Source organism: Notothenia rossii (genome assembly GCF_949606895.1).
Source record: "Notothenia rossii genome assembly, contig: scaffold_187, whole genome shotgun sequence".
Taxonomy (NCBI): Eukaryota; Metazoa; Chordata; class Actinopteri; order Perciformes; family Nototheniidae; genus Notothenia; species Notothenia rossii.
The window spans coordinates 30,884-45,209 of NW_027639705.1; the positions used below are offsets into that span (position 1 = coordinate 30,884).

General features: G+C 44.8%; 1 protein-coding gene across 1 annotated transcript; it reads right to left on the bottom strand.

The window, feature by feature from the left end:
• Positions 1-1,390: 1,390 nt before the first annotated feature.
• LOC307027510 (proproteinase E-like) lies at positions 1,391-14,326 on the bottom strand. The gene is made up of 8 exons (XM_079695774.1): positions 14,245-14,326; positions 14,017-14,105; positions 13,699-13,796; positions 12,927-13,055; positions 12,187-12,323; positions 4,346-4,488; positions 2,075-2,227; positions 1,391-1,752 (listed from the first exon to the last, which is right to left on the bottom strand). Exons 1-8 carry the CDS (start codon positions 14,285-14,287, stop codon positions 1,735-1,737), a joined length of 810 nt encoding a protein of 269 aa, XP_079551900.1. The 5' UTR covers positions 14,288-14,326; the 3' UTR covers positions 1,391-1,734.

The window sequence follows — 14,326 nt, forward strand, 5'->3', positions numbered from 1 at the left end:
GTAACGCCGTTATAGTTACTGTGATTTAAATGGGTGCGTTACTGCGTTACATTACGTGATGGGGCTTAACCGAATCTCCCTGCGGATGTAACTTACAGGCGAATACAGCGATGTCCTCTCACAGCACCATGGAAAAGTGAAAGTAACCAGAGAGGAGTGATGATTGGTTAACGCGGGCCAATCGGAGACAGAGCTGGGCGGGTCTTGCCTTATGGGGAAAATACACACGAACACTTGCTAATGCTAGCGCGCGCACACACACACACACACACACACACACACACACACACACACACACACACACACACACACACACACACACACACACACACACACACACACACACACACAGCAGCGCATTTGCAACTTGGAGATATAACCACTATTTTCAATTTGTGGGGATAAAGGACGCACAACATATTACGGTCATGTAAAGTGTGTGCAGGACAGAAAGCATTTTCCACTTGGCTGCAAGAAAGATACCGGTCAAAATGTCTAAACATATCTTTTGTGTTTTATTGTTCCTCTACATTTCATAATGATAATTGCTACAATGAGGGGGAGTTGTCTTTTCTCTTACTGTGCCAGAACAACACAAACACTTGTATTTTTATTGTTATTATTTTTAAAAGTAAATTAAAGTAACTTGTTACTAGTCACTTTTATAATTTTGTAACTAATAAAGTAACTAGTTACTTTTTTGAGAGCAGTAACTATAACTATTACTAGTTACTTTTTAAAAGTAACTTGCCCAACACTGCTCGTCACACGTCCTCTGTTGTTCTGTTTCTATTGATTGATTATATTGTCGTGTCCTTTGGACTTTTGTATTTGTTTTGTGTATTTTGTACGGCGACCTTGAGAGCCTTGAAACCCTTTATCAATAAAATGTATTATTATTATTAAAGGTAGGACTGAAGACTCGGTGCAGAGATGACTGACAGTTTTGATACAGGATCTGCACACTACACTATAAGGTGACCCTGATTCAAATGTATAGCCAATAATTAACAACATGATTACAGACAGCTGTTTATTGCACTGAAGGAAAATCATTACAACAGTTTTATATTGTGATGTCTTTGAATGAGGACAGACAGTTATTAACCTCACTGCACATGAACTGTAACAGCGTGGACAAGAGTTTAACATGATCTAGAATAGAATTGGGAGTCTAGTACCAGGAGTCTAGCACCAGGGGTCTAGTACCAGGAGTCTAGATCCAGGAGTCTAGCACCAGGAGTCTAGATCCAGGAGTCTAGAACCAGGAGTCTAGATCCAGGAGTCTAGCACCAGGAGTCTAGATCCAGGAGTCTAGAACCAGGAGTCTAGATCCAGGAGTCTAGAACCAGGAGTCTAGAACCAGGGGTCTAGTACCAGGAGTCTAGATCCAGGAGTCTAGCACCAGGAGTCTAGAACCAGGAGTCTAGTACCAGGAGTCTAGAACCAGGAGTCTAGATCCAGGAGTCTCGCACCAGGAGTCTAGAACCAGGAGTCTAGTACCAGGAGTCTAGAACCAGTGGGCAGCTATTGTATAGCGCCCGGGGAGCAATGGGAGTGAGGGGGGAAGGAGGGAAGGGGGGTGTCCGGTGCCTTGCTCCATATTTAGGTGTGGTCGGGGACTTGAACCGGCAACCCTACAGCTGCCAGTCCAAGCCCCTACTGACTGAGCCACTGCATCAGATCCATGAATGACGTCTGGTGTTAAACATGGTGATCCTGAGGTGAAGACCCTCAGTACTTCAGCATCACCTGGAGAGAGACAGGAGATAGTGAACATCACATATTGATCTGTGTGTATCTATACACTCATTTCTTCTTTTAACAGCCACTTACCTGAATATCATTTTCGTTTGAATGTGTACTCTCGCTCTTTCTCTGTTGCTGCTTAAACTCCTGAATTTCCCCACGGGGATTAATAAAGGTTGATCATATCTTATCTCAACACACACACACACACACACACACACACACACAGACACAGACACAGACACACACACACACACACACACACACACACACACACACACACACACAGACACAGACACAGACACAGACACAGACACAGACTCACCTCGCTGAGCCACTGGCTGTAGGCGGAGGTCCTGGTGAACACGGTGGGTTTCTTCTCCTCGTTGCAGACTCTGGAGGAGACGAAGCTGGTGACGCCGTGAACGAACCATCGACCATCTGTAGAGACGCAGCTGAGAGGCCCCCCTGAGTCCCCCTGCAGTACACAGTCAACATGAAGTGTAAACAGTCAACAGGGAGAACACACAGTCAACAGGAAGTACACACAGTCAACAGGAAGTACACACAGTCAACAGGAAGTACACACAGCCAACGGGAAGTACAAACAGTCAACAGGAAGTACAAACAGTCAATGGGGAGTACACACAGTCAACAGGAAGTACACACAGTCAACATGAAGTGTAAACAGTCAACAGGGAGAACACACAGTCAACAGGGAGTACAGACAGTCAACAGGAAGTACACACAGTCAACAGGAAGTACAAACAGTCAACAGGGAGTACAGACAGTCAACAGGAAGTACACACAGTCAACAGGAAGTACAAACAGTCAACAGGGAGTACAGACAGTCAACAGGAAGTGTAAACAGTCAACAGGAAGTACACACAGTCAACAGGGAGTACAGACAGTCAACAGGAAGTACACACAGTCAACAGGAAGTACAAACAGTCAACAGGGAGTACAGACAGTCAACAGGAAGTACACACAGTCAACAGGAAGTACAAACAGTCAACAGGGAGTACAGACAGTCAACAGGAAGTGTAAACAGTCAACAGGAAGTACACACAGTCAACAGGGAGTACAGACAGTCAACAGGAAGTACACACAGTCAACAGGAAGTACAAACAGTCAACAGGGAGTACAGACAGTCAACAGGAAGGACACACAGTCAACAGGGAGTACAGACAGTCAACAGGAAGTACACACAGTCAACAGGAAGTACACACAGCCAACGGGAAGTACACACAGTCAACAGGAAGTACAAACAGTCAACAGGAAGTACACACAATCAATGGGGAGTACACACAGTCAACAGGAAGTACACACAGTCAACAGGAAGTACACACAGTCAACAGGAAGTACAAACAGTCAACAGGGAGTACAGACAGTCAACAGGAAGGACACACAGTCAACAGGGAGTACAGACAGTCAACAGGAAGTACACACAGTCAACAGGAAGTACACACAGCCAACGGGAAGTACACACAGTCAACAGAAAGTACACACAGTCAACAGGGAGTACAGACAGTCAACAGGAAGTACACACAGTCAACAGGAAGTACAAACAGTCAACAGGGAGTACAGACAGTCAACAGGAAGTACACACAGTCAACAGGAAGTACAAACAGTCAACAGGGAGTACAGACAGTCAACAGGAAGTGTAAACAGTCAACAGGAAGTACACACAGTCAACAGGGAGTACAGACAGTCAACAGGAAGTACACACAGTCAACAGGAAGTACAAACAGTCAACAGGGAGTACAGACAGTCAACAGGAAGGACACACAGTCAACAGGGAGTACAGACAGTCAACAGGAAGTACACACAGTCAACAGGAAGTACACACAGCCAACGGGAAGTACACACAGTCAACAGGAAGTACAAACAGTCAACAGGAAGTACACACAATCAATGGGGAGTACACACAGTCAACAGGAAGTACACACAGTCAACAGGAAGTACACACAGTCAACAGGAAGTACAAACAGTCAACAGGGAGTACAGACAGTCAACAGGAAGGACACACAGTCAACAGGGAGTACAGACAGTCAACAGGAAGTACACACAGTCAACAGGAAGTACACACAGCCAACGGGAAGTACACACAGTCAACAGAAAGTACACACAGTCAACAGGGAGTACAGACAGTCAACAGGAAGTACACACAGTCAACAGGAAGTACAAACAGTCAACAGGGAGTACAGACAGTCAACAGGAAGTACACACAGTCAACAGGAAGTACAAACAGTCAACAGGGAGTACAGACAGTCAACAGGAAGTACACACAGTCAACAGGAAGTACACACAGCCAACGGGAAGTACACACAGTCAACAGGAAGTACAAACAGTCAACAGGAAGTACACACAATCAATGGGGAGTACACACAGTCAACAGGAAGTACACACAGTCAACAGGAAGTACACACAGTCAACAGGAAGTACATACAGTCAACAGGGAGTACACACAGTCAACAGGAAGTACACACAGTCAACAGGTAGTACACACAGTCAACAGGAAGTACACACAGTCAACAGGAAGTCTAAACAGTCAACAGGAAGTCTAAACAGTCAACAGCTGGTGGTATTGACTCACGTTGCAGCCGGACACCTCGCCCCCCCCGGCACAGATCATGGTGTTCTTCACGTTGATTCCCCACCAGTCGCTCTGGCTGCAGACGCTGTGACCAACAACAGGAAGTAGAGCCTGCTGCAGGCGGTCGGGCATCGGCCCGTGAGCTGAGGACAGAGAGAGACACTTTAGAGAGCTGAGGACAGAGAGAGACACTTTATAAAGACTATAGAGAGCTGATGACAAAGAGAGACGCTTTATACAGACTTTAGAGAGCTGAGGACATAGAGACACTTTATACAGACTATAGAGAGCTGAGGACAGAGAGACACTTTATAAAGACTATAGAGAGCTGAGGACAGAGAGACACTTTATACAGACTTTAGAGAGCTGAGGACAGAGAGACACTTTATACAGACTATAGAGAGCTGAGGACAGAGAGAGACACTTTATACAGACTATAGAGAGCTGAGGACAGAGAGAGACACTTTATACAGACTATAGAGAGCTGAGGACAGAGAGATACACTTTATACAGACTATAGAGAGCTGAGGACAGAGAGACACTTTATACAGACTTTAGAGAGCTGACGACATAGAGACACTTTATAAAGACTATAGAGAGCTGAGGACAGAGAGAGACACTTTATACAGACTTTAGAGAGCTGACGACATAGAGACACTTTATACAGACTATAGAGAGCTGAGGACAGAGAGAGACACTTTATACAGCCTATAGAGAGCTGAGAACAGAGAGAGACACTTTATACAGACTATAGAGAGCTGAGGACAGAGAGATACACTTTATACAGACTATAGAGAGCTGAGGACAGAGAGAGACACTTTATACAGACTATAGAGAGCTGAGGACAGAGAGACACTTTATACAGACTTTAGAGAGCTGAGGACAGAGAGAGACACTTTATACAGACTATAGAGAGCTGAGGACAGAGAGACACTTTATACAGACTTTAGAGAGCTGAGGACAGAGAGACACTTTATACAGACTTTAGAGAGCTGAGGACAGAGAGAGACACTTTATACAGACTATAGAGAGCTGAGGACAGAGAGAGACACTTTATACAGACTATAGAGAGCTGAGGACAGAGAGAGACACTTTATACAGACTTTAGAGAGCTGAGGACAGAGAGAGACACTTTATACAGACTTTAGAGAGCTGAGGACAGAGAGACACTTTATACAGGCTTTAGAGAGCTGAGGACAGAGAGAGACACTTTATACAGACTTTAGAGAGCTGAGGAGAGAGAGAGACACTTTATACAGACTTTAGAGAGCTGAGGACAGAGAGAGACACTTTATACAGACTATAGAGAGCTGAGGACAGAGAGAGACACTTTATACAGACTTTAGAGAGCTGAGGACAGAGAGAGACACTTTATACAGACTTTAGAGAGCTGAAGACAGAGAGAGACACTTTATACAGACTATAGAGAGCTGAGGACAGAGAGAGACACTTTATACAGACTATAGAGAGCTGAGGACAGAGAGAGACACTTTATACAGACTTTAGAGAGCTGAGGACAGAGAGAGACACTTTATACAGACTATAGAGAGCTGAGGACAGAGAGAGACACTTTATACAGACTTTAGAGAGCTGAGGACAGAGAGACACTTTATACAGACTATAGAGAGCTGAGGACAGAGAGAGACACTTTATACAGACTATAGAGAGCTGAGGACAGAGAGACACTTTATACAGACTTTAGAGAGCTGAGGACAGAGAGAGACACTTTATACAGACTATAGAGAGCTGAGGACAGAGAGAGACACTTTATACAGACTTTAGAGAGCTGAGGACAGAGAGAGACACTTTATACAGACTATAGAGAGCTGAGGACAGAGAGACACTTTATACAGACTTTAGAGAGCTGAGGACAGAGAGAGACACTTTATACAGACTATAGAGAGCTGAGGACAGAGAGACACTTTATACAGACTTTAGAGAGCTGAGGACAGAGAGAGACACTTTATACAGACTATAGAGAGCTGAGGACAGAGAGACACTTTATACAGACTTTAGAGAGCTGAGGACAGAGAGACACTTTATACAGACTTTAGAGAGCTGAGGACAGAGAGAGACACTTTATACAGACTATAGAGAGCTGAGGACAGAGAGAGACACTTTATACAGACTATAGAGAGCTGAGGACAGAGAGACACTTTATACAGACTATAGAGAGCTGAGGACAGAGAGAGACACTTTATACAGACTATAGAGAGCTGAGGACAGAGAGACACTTTATACAGACTGTAGAGAGCTGAGGACAGAGAGAGACACTTTATACAGACTATAGAGAGCTGAGGACAGAGAGAGACACTTTATACAGACTTTAGAGAGCTGAGGACAGAGAGACACTTTATACAGACTATAGAGAGCTGAGGACAGAGAGAGACACTTTATACAGACTTTAGAGAGCTGAGGACAGAGAGACACTTTATACAGACTATAGAGAGCTGAGGACAGAGAGAGACACTTTATACAGACTTTAGAGAGCTGAGGACAGAGAGACACTTTATACAGACTATAGAGAGCTGAGGACAGAGAGACACTTTATACAGACTATAGAGAGCTGAGGACAGAGAGAGACACTTTATACAGACTATAGAGAGCTGAGGACAGAGAGAGACACTTTATACAGACTATAGAGAGCTGAGGACAGAGAGAGACACTTTATAGAGACTATAGAGAGCTGAGGACAGAGAGACACTTTATACAGACTATAGAGAGCTGAGGACAGAGAGACACTTTATACAGACTTTATAGAGCTGAGGACAGAGAGACACTTTATAAAGACTATAGAGAGCTGAGGACAGAGAGACACTTTATACAGACTATAGAGAGCTGAGGACAGAGAGACACTTTATACAGACTTTAGAGAGCTGAGGACAGAGAGAGACACTTTATACAGACTATAGAGAGCTGAGGACAGAGAGAGACACTTTATAGAGACTATAGAGAGCTGAGGACAGAGAGACACTTTATACAGACTATAGAGAGCTGAGGACAGAGAGACACTTTATACAGACTTTATAGAGCTGAGGACAGAGAGACACTTTATAAAGACTATAGAGAGCTGAGGACAGAGAGACACTTTATACAGACTATAGAGAGCTGAGGACAGAGAGACACTTTATAAAGACTATAGAGAGCTGAGGACAGAGAGACACTTTATACAGACTATAGAGAGCTGAGGACAGAGAGACACTTTATACAGACTATAGAGAGCTGAGGACAGAGAGAGACACTTTATACAGACTATAGAGAGCTGAGGACAGAGAGAGACACTTTATACAGACTATAGAGAGCTGAGGACAGAGAGAGACACTTTATACAGACTATAGAGAGCTGAGGACAGAGAGAGACACTTGATATAGACTATAGAGAGCTGAGGACAGAGAGAGACACTTTATACAGACTTTAGAGAGCTGAGGACAGAGAGACACTTTATACAGACTTTAGAGAGCTGAGGACAGAGAGACACTTTATACAGACTTTAGAGAGCTGAGGACAGAGAGAGACACTTTATACAGACTATAGAGAGCTGAGGACAGAGAGAGACACTTTATACAGACTATAGAGAGCTGAGGACAGAGAGACACTTTATACAGACTTTAGAGAGCTGATGACAGAGAGACACTTTATACAGACTATAGAGAGCTGAGGACAGAGAGAGACACTTTATACAGACTATAGAGAGCTGAGGACAGAGAGACACTTTATACAGACTTTAGAGAGCTGAGGACAGAGAGACACTTTATACAGACTTTAGAGAGCTGAGGACAGAGAGACACTTTATACAGACTATAGAAAGCTGAGGACAGAGAGACACTTTATACAGACTATAGAGAGCTGAGGACAGAGAGAGACACTTTATACAGACTATAGAGAGCTGAGGACAGAGAGACACTTTATACAGACTATAGAGAGCTGAGGACAGAGAGAGACACTTTATACAGACTTTAGAGAGCTGAGGACAGAGAGACACTTTATACAGACTTTAGAGAGCTGAGGACAGAGAGACACTTTATACAGACTTTAGAGAGCTGAGGACAGAGAGAGACACTTTATACAGACTATAGAGAGCTGAGGACAGAGAGACACTTTATACAGACTATAGAGAGCTGAGGACAGAGAGACACTTTATACAGACTATAGAGAGCTGAGGACAGAGAGACACTTTATACAGACTTTAGAGAGCTGAGGACAGAGAGACACTTTATAAAGACTATAGAGAGCTGAGGACAGAGAGACACTTTATACAGACTATAGAGAGCTGAGGACAGAGAGAGACACTTGATATAGACTATAGAGAGCTGAGGACAGAGAGAGACACTTTATACAGATTTTAGAGAGCTGAGGACAGAGAGAGACACTTTATACAGACTATAGAGAGCTGAGGACAGAGAGACACTTTATACAGACTATAGAGAGCTGAGGACAGAGAGAGACACTTTATACAGACTATAGAGAGCTGAGGACAGAGAGACACTTTATACAGACTTTAGAGAGCTGAGGACAGAGAGACACTTTATACAGACTTTAGAGAGCTGAGGACAGAGAGACACTTTATACAGACTTTAGAGAGCTGAGGACAGAGAGACACTTTATACAGACTTTAGAGAGTTGAGGACAGAGAGAGACACTTTGTACAGACTATAGAGAGCTGAGGACAGAGAGACACTTTATACAGACTTTAGAGAGCTGAGGACAGAGAGACACTTTATACAGACTATAGAGAGCTGAGGACAGAGAGAGACACTTTGTACAGACTATAGAGAGCTGAGGACAGAGAGACACTTTATACAGACTATAGAGAGCTGAGGACAGAGAGACACTTTATACAGACTATAGAGAGCTGAGGACAGAGAGAGACACTTTATACAGACTTTAGAGAGCTGAGGACAGAGAGACACTTTATACAGACTATAGAGAGCTGAGGACAGAGAGAGACACTTTATACAGACTTTAGAGAGCTGAGGACAGAGAGACACTTTATACAGACTATAGAGAGCTGAGGACAGAGAGAGACACTTTATACAGACTATAGAGAGCTGAGGACAGAGAGAGACACTTTATACAGACTATAGAGAGCTGAGGACAGAGAGACACTTTATACAGACTATAGAGAGCTGAGGACAGAGAGAGACACTTTATACAGACTATAGAGAGCTGAGGACAGAGAGAGACACTTTATACAGACTTTAGAGAGCTGAGGACAGAGAGACACTTTATACGGACTATAGAGAGCTGAGGACAGAGAGACACTTTATACAGACTTTAGAGAGCTGAGGACAGAGAGAGACACTTTATACAGACTATAGAGAGCTGAGGACAGAGAGACACTTTATACAGACTTTAGAGAGCTGAGGACAGAGAGACACTTTATACAGACTTTAGAGAGCTGAGGACAGAGAGAGACACTTTATACAGACTATAGAGAGCTGAGGACAGAGAGAGACACTTTATACAGACTATAGAGAGCTGAGGACAGAGAGAGACACTTTATACAGACTTTAGAGAGCTGAGGACAGAGAGAGACACTTTATACAGACCTTAGAGAGCTGAGGACAGAGAGAGACACTTTATACAGACTATAGAGAGCTGAGGACAGAGAGAGACACTTTATACAGACTATAGAGAGCTGAGGACAGAGAGACACTTTATACAGACTATAGAGAGCTGAGGACAGAGAGAGACACTTTATACAGACTATAGAGAGCTGAGGACAGAGAGACACTTTATACAGACTATAGAGAGCTGAGGACAGAGAGACACTTTATACAGACTTTAGAGAGTTGAGGACAGAGAGACACTTTATACAGACTTTAGAGAGCTGAGGACAGAGAGAGACACTTTATACAGACTTTAGAGAGCTGAGGACAGAGAGAGACACTTTATACAGACTATAGAGAGCTGAGGACAGAGAGACACTTTATAAAGACTATAGAGAGCTGAGGACAGAGAGACACTTTATACAGACTTTAGAGAGCTGAGGACAGAGAGAGACACTTTATACAGACTTTAGAGAGCTGAGGACAGAGAGAGACACTTTATACAGACTATAGAGAGCTGAGAACAGAGAGAGACACTTTATACAGACTATAGAGAGCTGAGGACAGAGAGATACTTTATACAGACTATAGAGAGCTGAGGACAGAGAGACACTTTATACAGACTATAGAGAGCTGAGGACAGAGAGACACTTTATACAGACTATAGAGAGCTGAGGACAGAGAGAGACACTTTATACAGACTATAGAGAGCTGAGGACAGAGAGAGACACTTTGTACAGTCTATAGAGAGCTGAGGACAGAGAGACACTTTATACAGACTTTAGAGACTTCAGCCATTTAAGTCTTGCAACGCTGTCTCTTAGAGCCAATCAGAGGTGCGGATCTGAGCCTGTCGTGTGCAGTGTTGGGACTAACGCGTTACAAAGAAGCGCAACGTTACTGAAACGTAACTACTTTTTGCGGTAACTAATAACGTTACTAGTTACCTATTCCCATTCAGTAACGCCGTTATAGTTACTGTGATTTAAATGGATGCGTTACTGCGTTACATTATGTGATGGAGCTGAACCGAATCTCCCTGCGGATGTAATTTACAGGCGAATACAGCGATGTCCTCTCACAGCACCATGGAAAAGTGAAAGTAACCAGAGAGGAGAGATGATTGGTTAACGCGGTGTAACATTTCAAGGTAAGCCAATCAGAGACAGAGTTGGGCGGGTCTTGCCTTATGGGGAACATACACACACAAACACTTGCTAATGCTCTCACACTCACACACACACATGCGCACGCACGCACGCGCGCGCGTATTTTCCTCAGAGACGGAAACAAAAGTCCGAAATTATACGATTTAAAATAAAAGCAATAATTGTGGCTTGCTATTGAGTAAGAACATGTTTTTATGAACCACACAGCTTCCGGTCTTCCACGACCCGACCGGAGACAAAGACGTGCTGCAGGCACGAAACATATTACCAGTAGAAATACATTGCTTTTAAAATCGTGCTGTGCAACACGAAAAAAAGGAGAAAATCGTGTTGGTGAACACGAGATGCCGTGAGACTGGGTTGACAATAAAGACGCCTGTCAAAATGTCTAAACATATCTTTTGTGTTTTATTTTTTTATTTCATAATGATAATTGCTACAATGATGGGGAGTTGTCTTTTCTCTTACTGTGCCACAGAAAAACACACAAACTTGTATTTGTATTGTTATTATTTTTAAAGTAAAGTAACTTGTTATTAGTTACTTTTATAATGTAGTAACTAATAAAGTAACTAGTTACTTTTTTGAGAGCAGTAGTTATTAACTTGCCCAACAGTGGTCGTCAGTGACAGTGTTGAATCAGAAACTAAAAGCTGTCAGCCGTAAGCTGTTAGCCGTAAGCTGTTAGCTGTTAGCCGTAAGCTGTTAGCTGTTTGCCGTACGCTGTTAGCCGTAAACTGTTAGCTACTAGCCGTCAGCCGTAAGCTGTTAGCCGTAAGCTGTTAGCTGTTAGCCGTAAGCTGTTAGCTGTTAGCCGTAAGCTGTTAGCTACTAGCTGTTAGCCATAAGCCGTTAGCCGTAAGCCGTAAGCTGTTAGCTGTTAGCCGTAAGCTGTTAGCTGTTAGCCGTAAGCTGTTAGCTACTAGCTGTTAGCCATAAGCCGTTAGCCGTAAGCCGTAAGCTGTTAGCTGTTAGCCGTAGTTATTTCAGCATCATTTTGTGTGTGTGTGTGTGTGTGTGTGTGTGTGTGTGTGTGTGTGTGTGTGTGTGTGTGTGTGTGTGTGTGTGTGTGTGTGTGTGTGTGTGTGTGTGTGTGTGTGTGTGTGTGTGTGTGTGTGTTTACTGTAGAGGTTTCCCCAGCCGGAGATGTAGCAGGGCGTCCCGTGGGGGGGGGTCTCTCCGGGGGGGGGCAGGCAGGCGACCCCCACGCTGTCACCCAGGACGGGGCTCTTATCCAGCTTCAGCAGGGCCAGGTCGTTCCTGAGAGAAGACGGTACACAGGAAGTTGAAATGATTTACAGGTGGAAGTGCTTTGAAAGCAGCTTCACCCTACAAGCTGCTGAGACCCTCTACAAGCTGCTGAGACCCTCTACAGGCTGCTGAGACCCTCTACAAGCTGCTGAGACCCTCTACATGCTGCTGAGACCCTCTACACGCTGCTGAGACCCTCTACAAGCTGCTGAGACCCTCTACAAGCTGCTGAGACCCTCTACAGGCTGCTGAGACCCTCTACAAGCTGCTGAGACCCTCTACAAGCTGCTGAGACCCTCTCCAGAGACATCTGCTAAAAATACAGGAAGCTTTTATCTGACATGTTCTACCTCTTTGTCTAATGTGGAAATTCAAAAGAGCGGTTTCAAAATGGATTGCTGAATAGATTTGTGTTTGAAGTTCCCAGTTGTTTGTGAATGTTTCCCTGATGAACTGAACCCTGTGGCCTATCAGCAGTGAGAGGTAACACACAGGATGAATAGAACATCAGTAACAGTATAAACACTTCCAGATGTCTCTGAGCCTGGGAAGCCTCTGCACTCCAACAGGGATGTAACGCATTGATTTGAAGAGACATCTTTAATAACAGACCCTCTAGCCACGAAGTCCAAGTCCCAGTCTGGATGAACGATGATCCTCATCACGTCTCTGAGCTGCTCCGAGCCCTCCTGCTGGCTCTGGTCGTGTTCGCCCAGAACCACCCGGTACACGTCTCCAGGCCTGAAACACATATCTTATATTATTGAGTCTCACTTCCTTCACAGATGACACGTATCAGCAGGGCTGTCCTTCCCAGGCTTTGTCACACCTTGAATACAAAGACTGGACACCTTCTGTTCTCTAGCACCTCCCCAGGCCTGATACAAACAGGCTCTCTCTCTCTCTCCCTCTCTCTCTCCCTCTCTCCCTCTCTCTCCTTCTCTCTCTCCCTCTCCTTCTCTCCCTCTCCCTCTCCTTCTCTCTCTCTCTCTCTCTCTCTCGATGCAGTGTGTGATAAAGCTCCCTCTCTCTCTCTCTCTCTCTCTCTCTCTCTCCCTCTCTCTCTCTCTCTCTCTCTCTCTGTCTCTCTCTCTCTCTCTCCTCTCTCTCTCTCTCTCTCTCTCTCTCCCTCTCTCTCTGTCTCTCTCTCCCTCTCCTTTTCTCTCTCCCTCTCCTTCTCTCCCTCTCCCTCTCCTTCTCTCTCTCTCTCTCTCTCTCGATGCAGTGTGTGATAAAGCTCCCTCTCTCTCTCTCTCTCTCTCTCTCTCTCTCTCTCTCTCTCTCTCTCTCTCTCGATGCAGTGTGTGATAAAGCTCTCTCTCTCTCGATGCAGTGTGTGATAAAGCTCTCTCTCTCTCGATGCAGTGTGTGATAAAGCTCTCACGTGATGCAGTGTCCGGCGGTCAGCACCCAGCGGGGGGCGATCAGAGTTCCTCCACAGGTGTGATGGAACCGGCTGCCATGCTTCACCTGCAGAGAGATCTGAGGGGGGGGGGGGGGCAATACAAAGAGTGATAACAGAACAAAGGCCAGTTAAACAATGTTAGAATTCCCGTGTGTGTGTGTGTGTGTGTGTGTGTGTGTGTGTGTGTGTGTGTGTGTGTGTGTGTGTGTGTGTGTGTGTGTGTGTGTGTGTGTGTGTGTGTGTGTGTGTGTGTGTGTGTGTGTGTGTGTGTGTGTGTGTGTGTGTGTGTGTGTGTACCTGCCAGGGCCAGCTGTGGGGCTGCGCCTCCTCTCCGTTCACCACCCTGCTGGTCTCAGGCTGCAAAGCAGGGGTCCCACATCCAAACACTACAAACACAAACACACACACACACACACACACACACACACACACACACACACACACACACACACACACACATGACAGAAATGAAATAACATCATAAATAAATGGATCAATAAATATGAATGAACGTCTTCTACTCACCGTACGCCGCCTGCAGCAACAACAAGAGCACAGTCTGCATCATGGTGTCAGTCTGCACACACACTCTGATCACCGCTCTTAT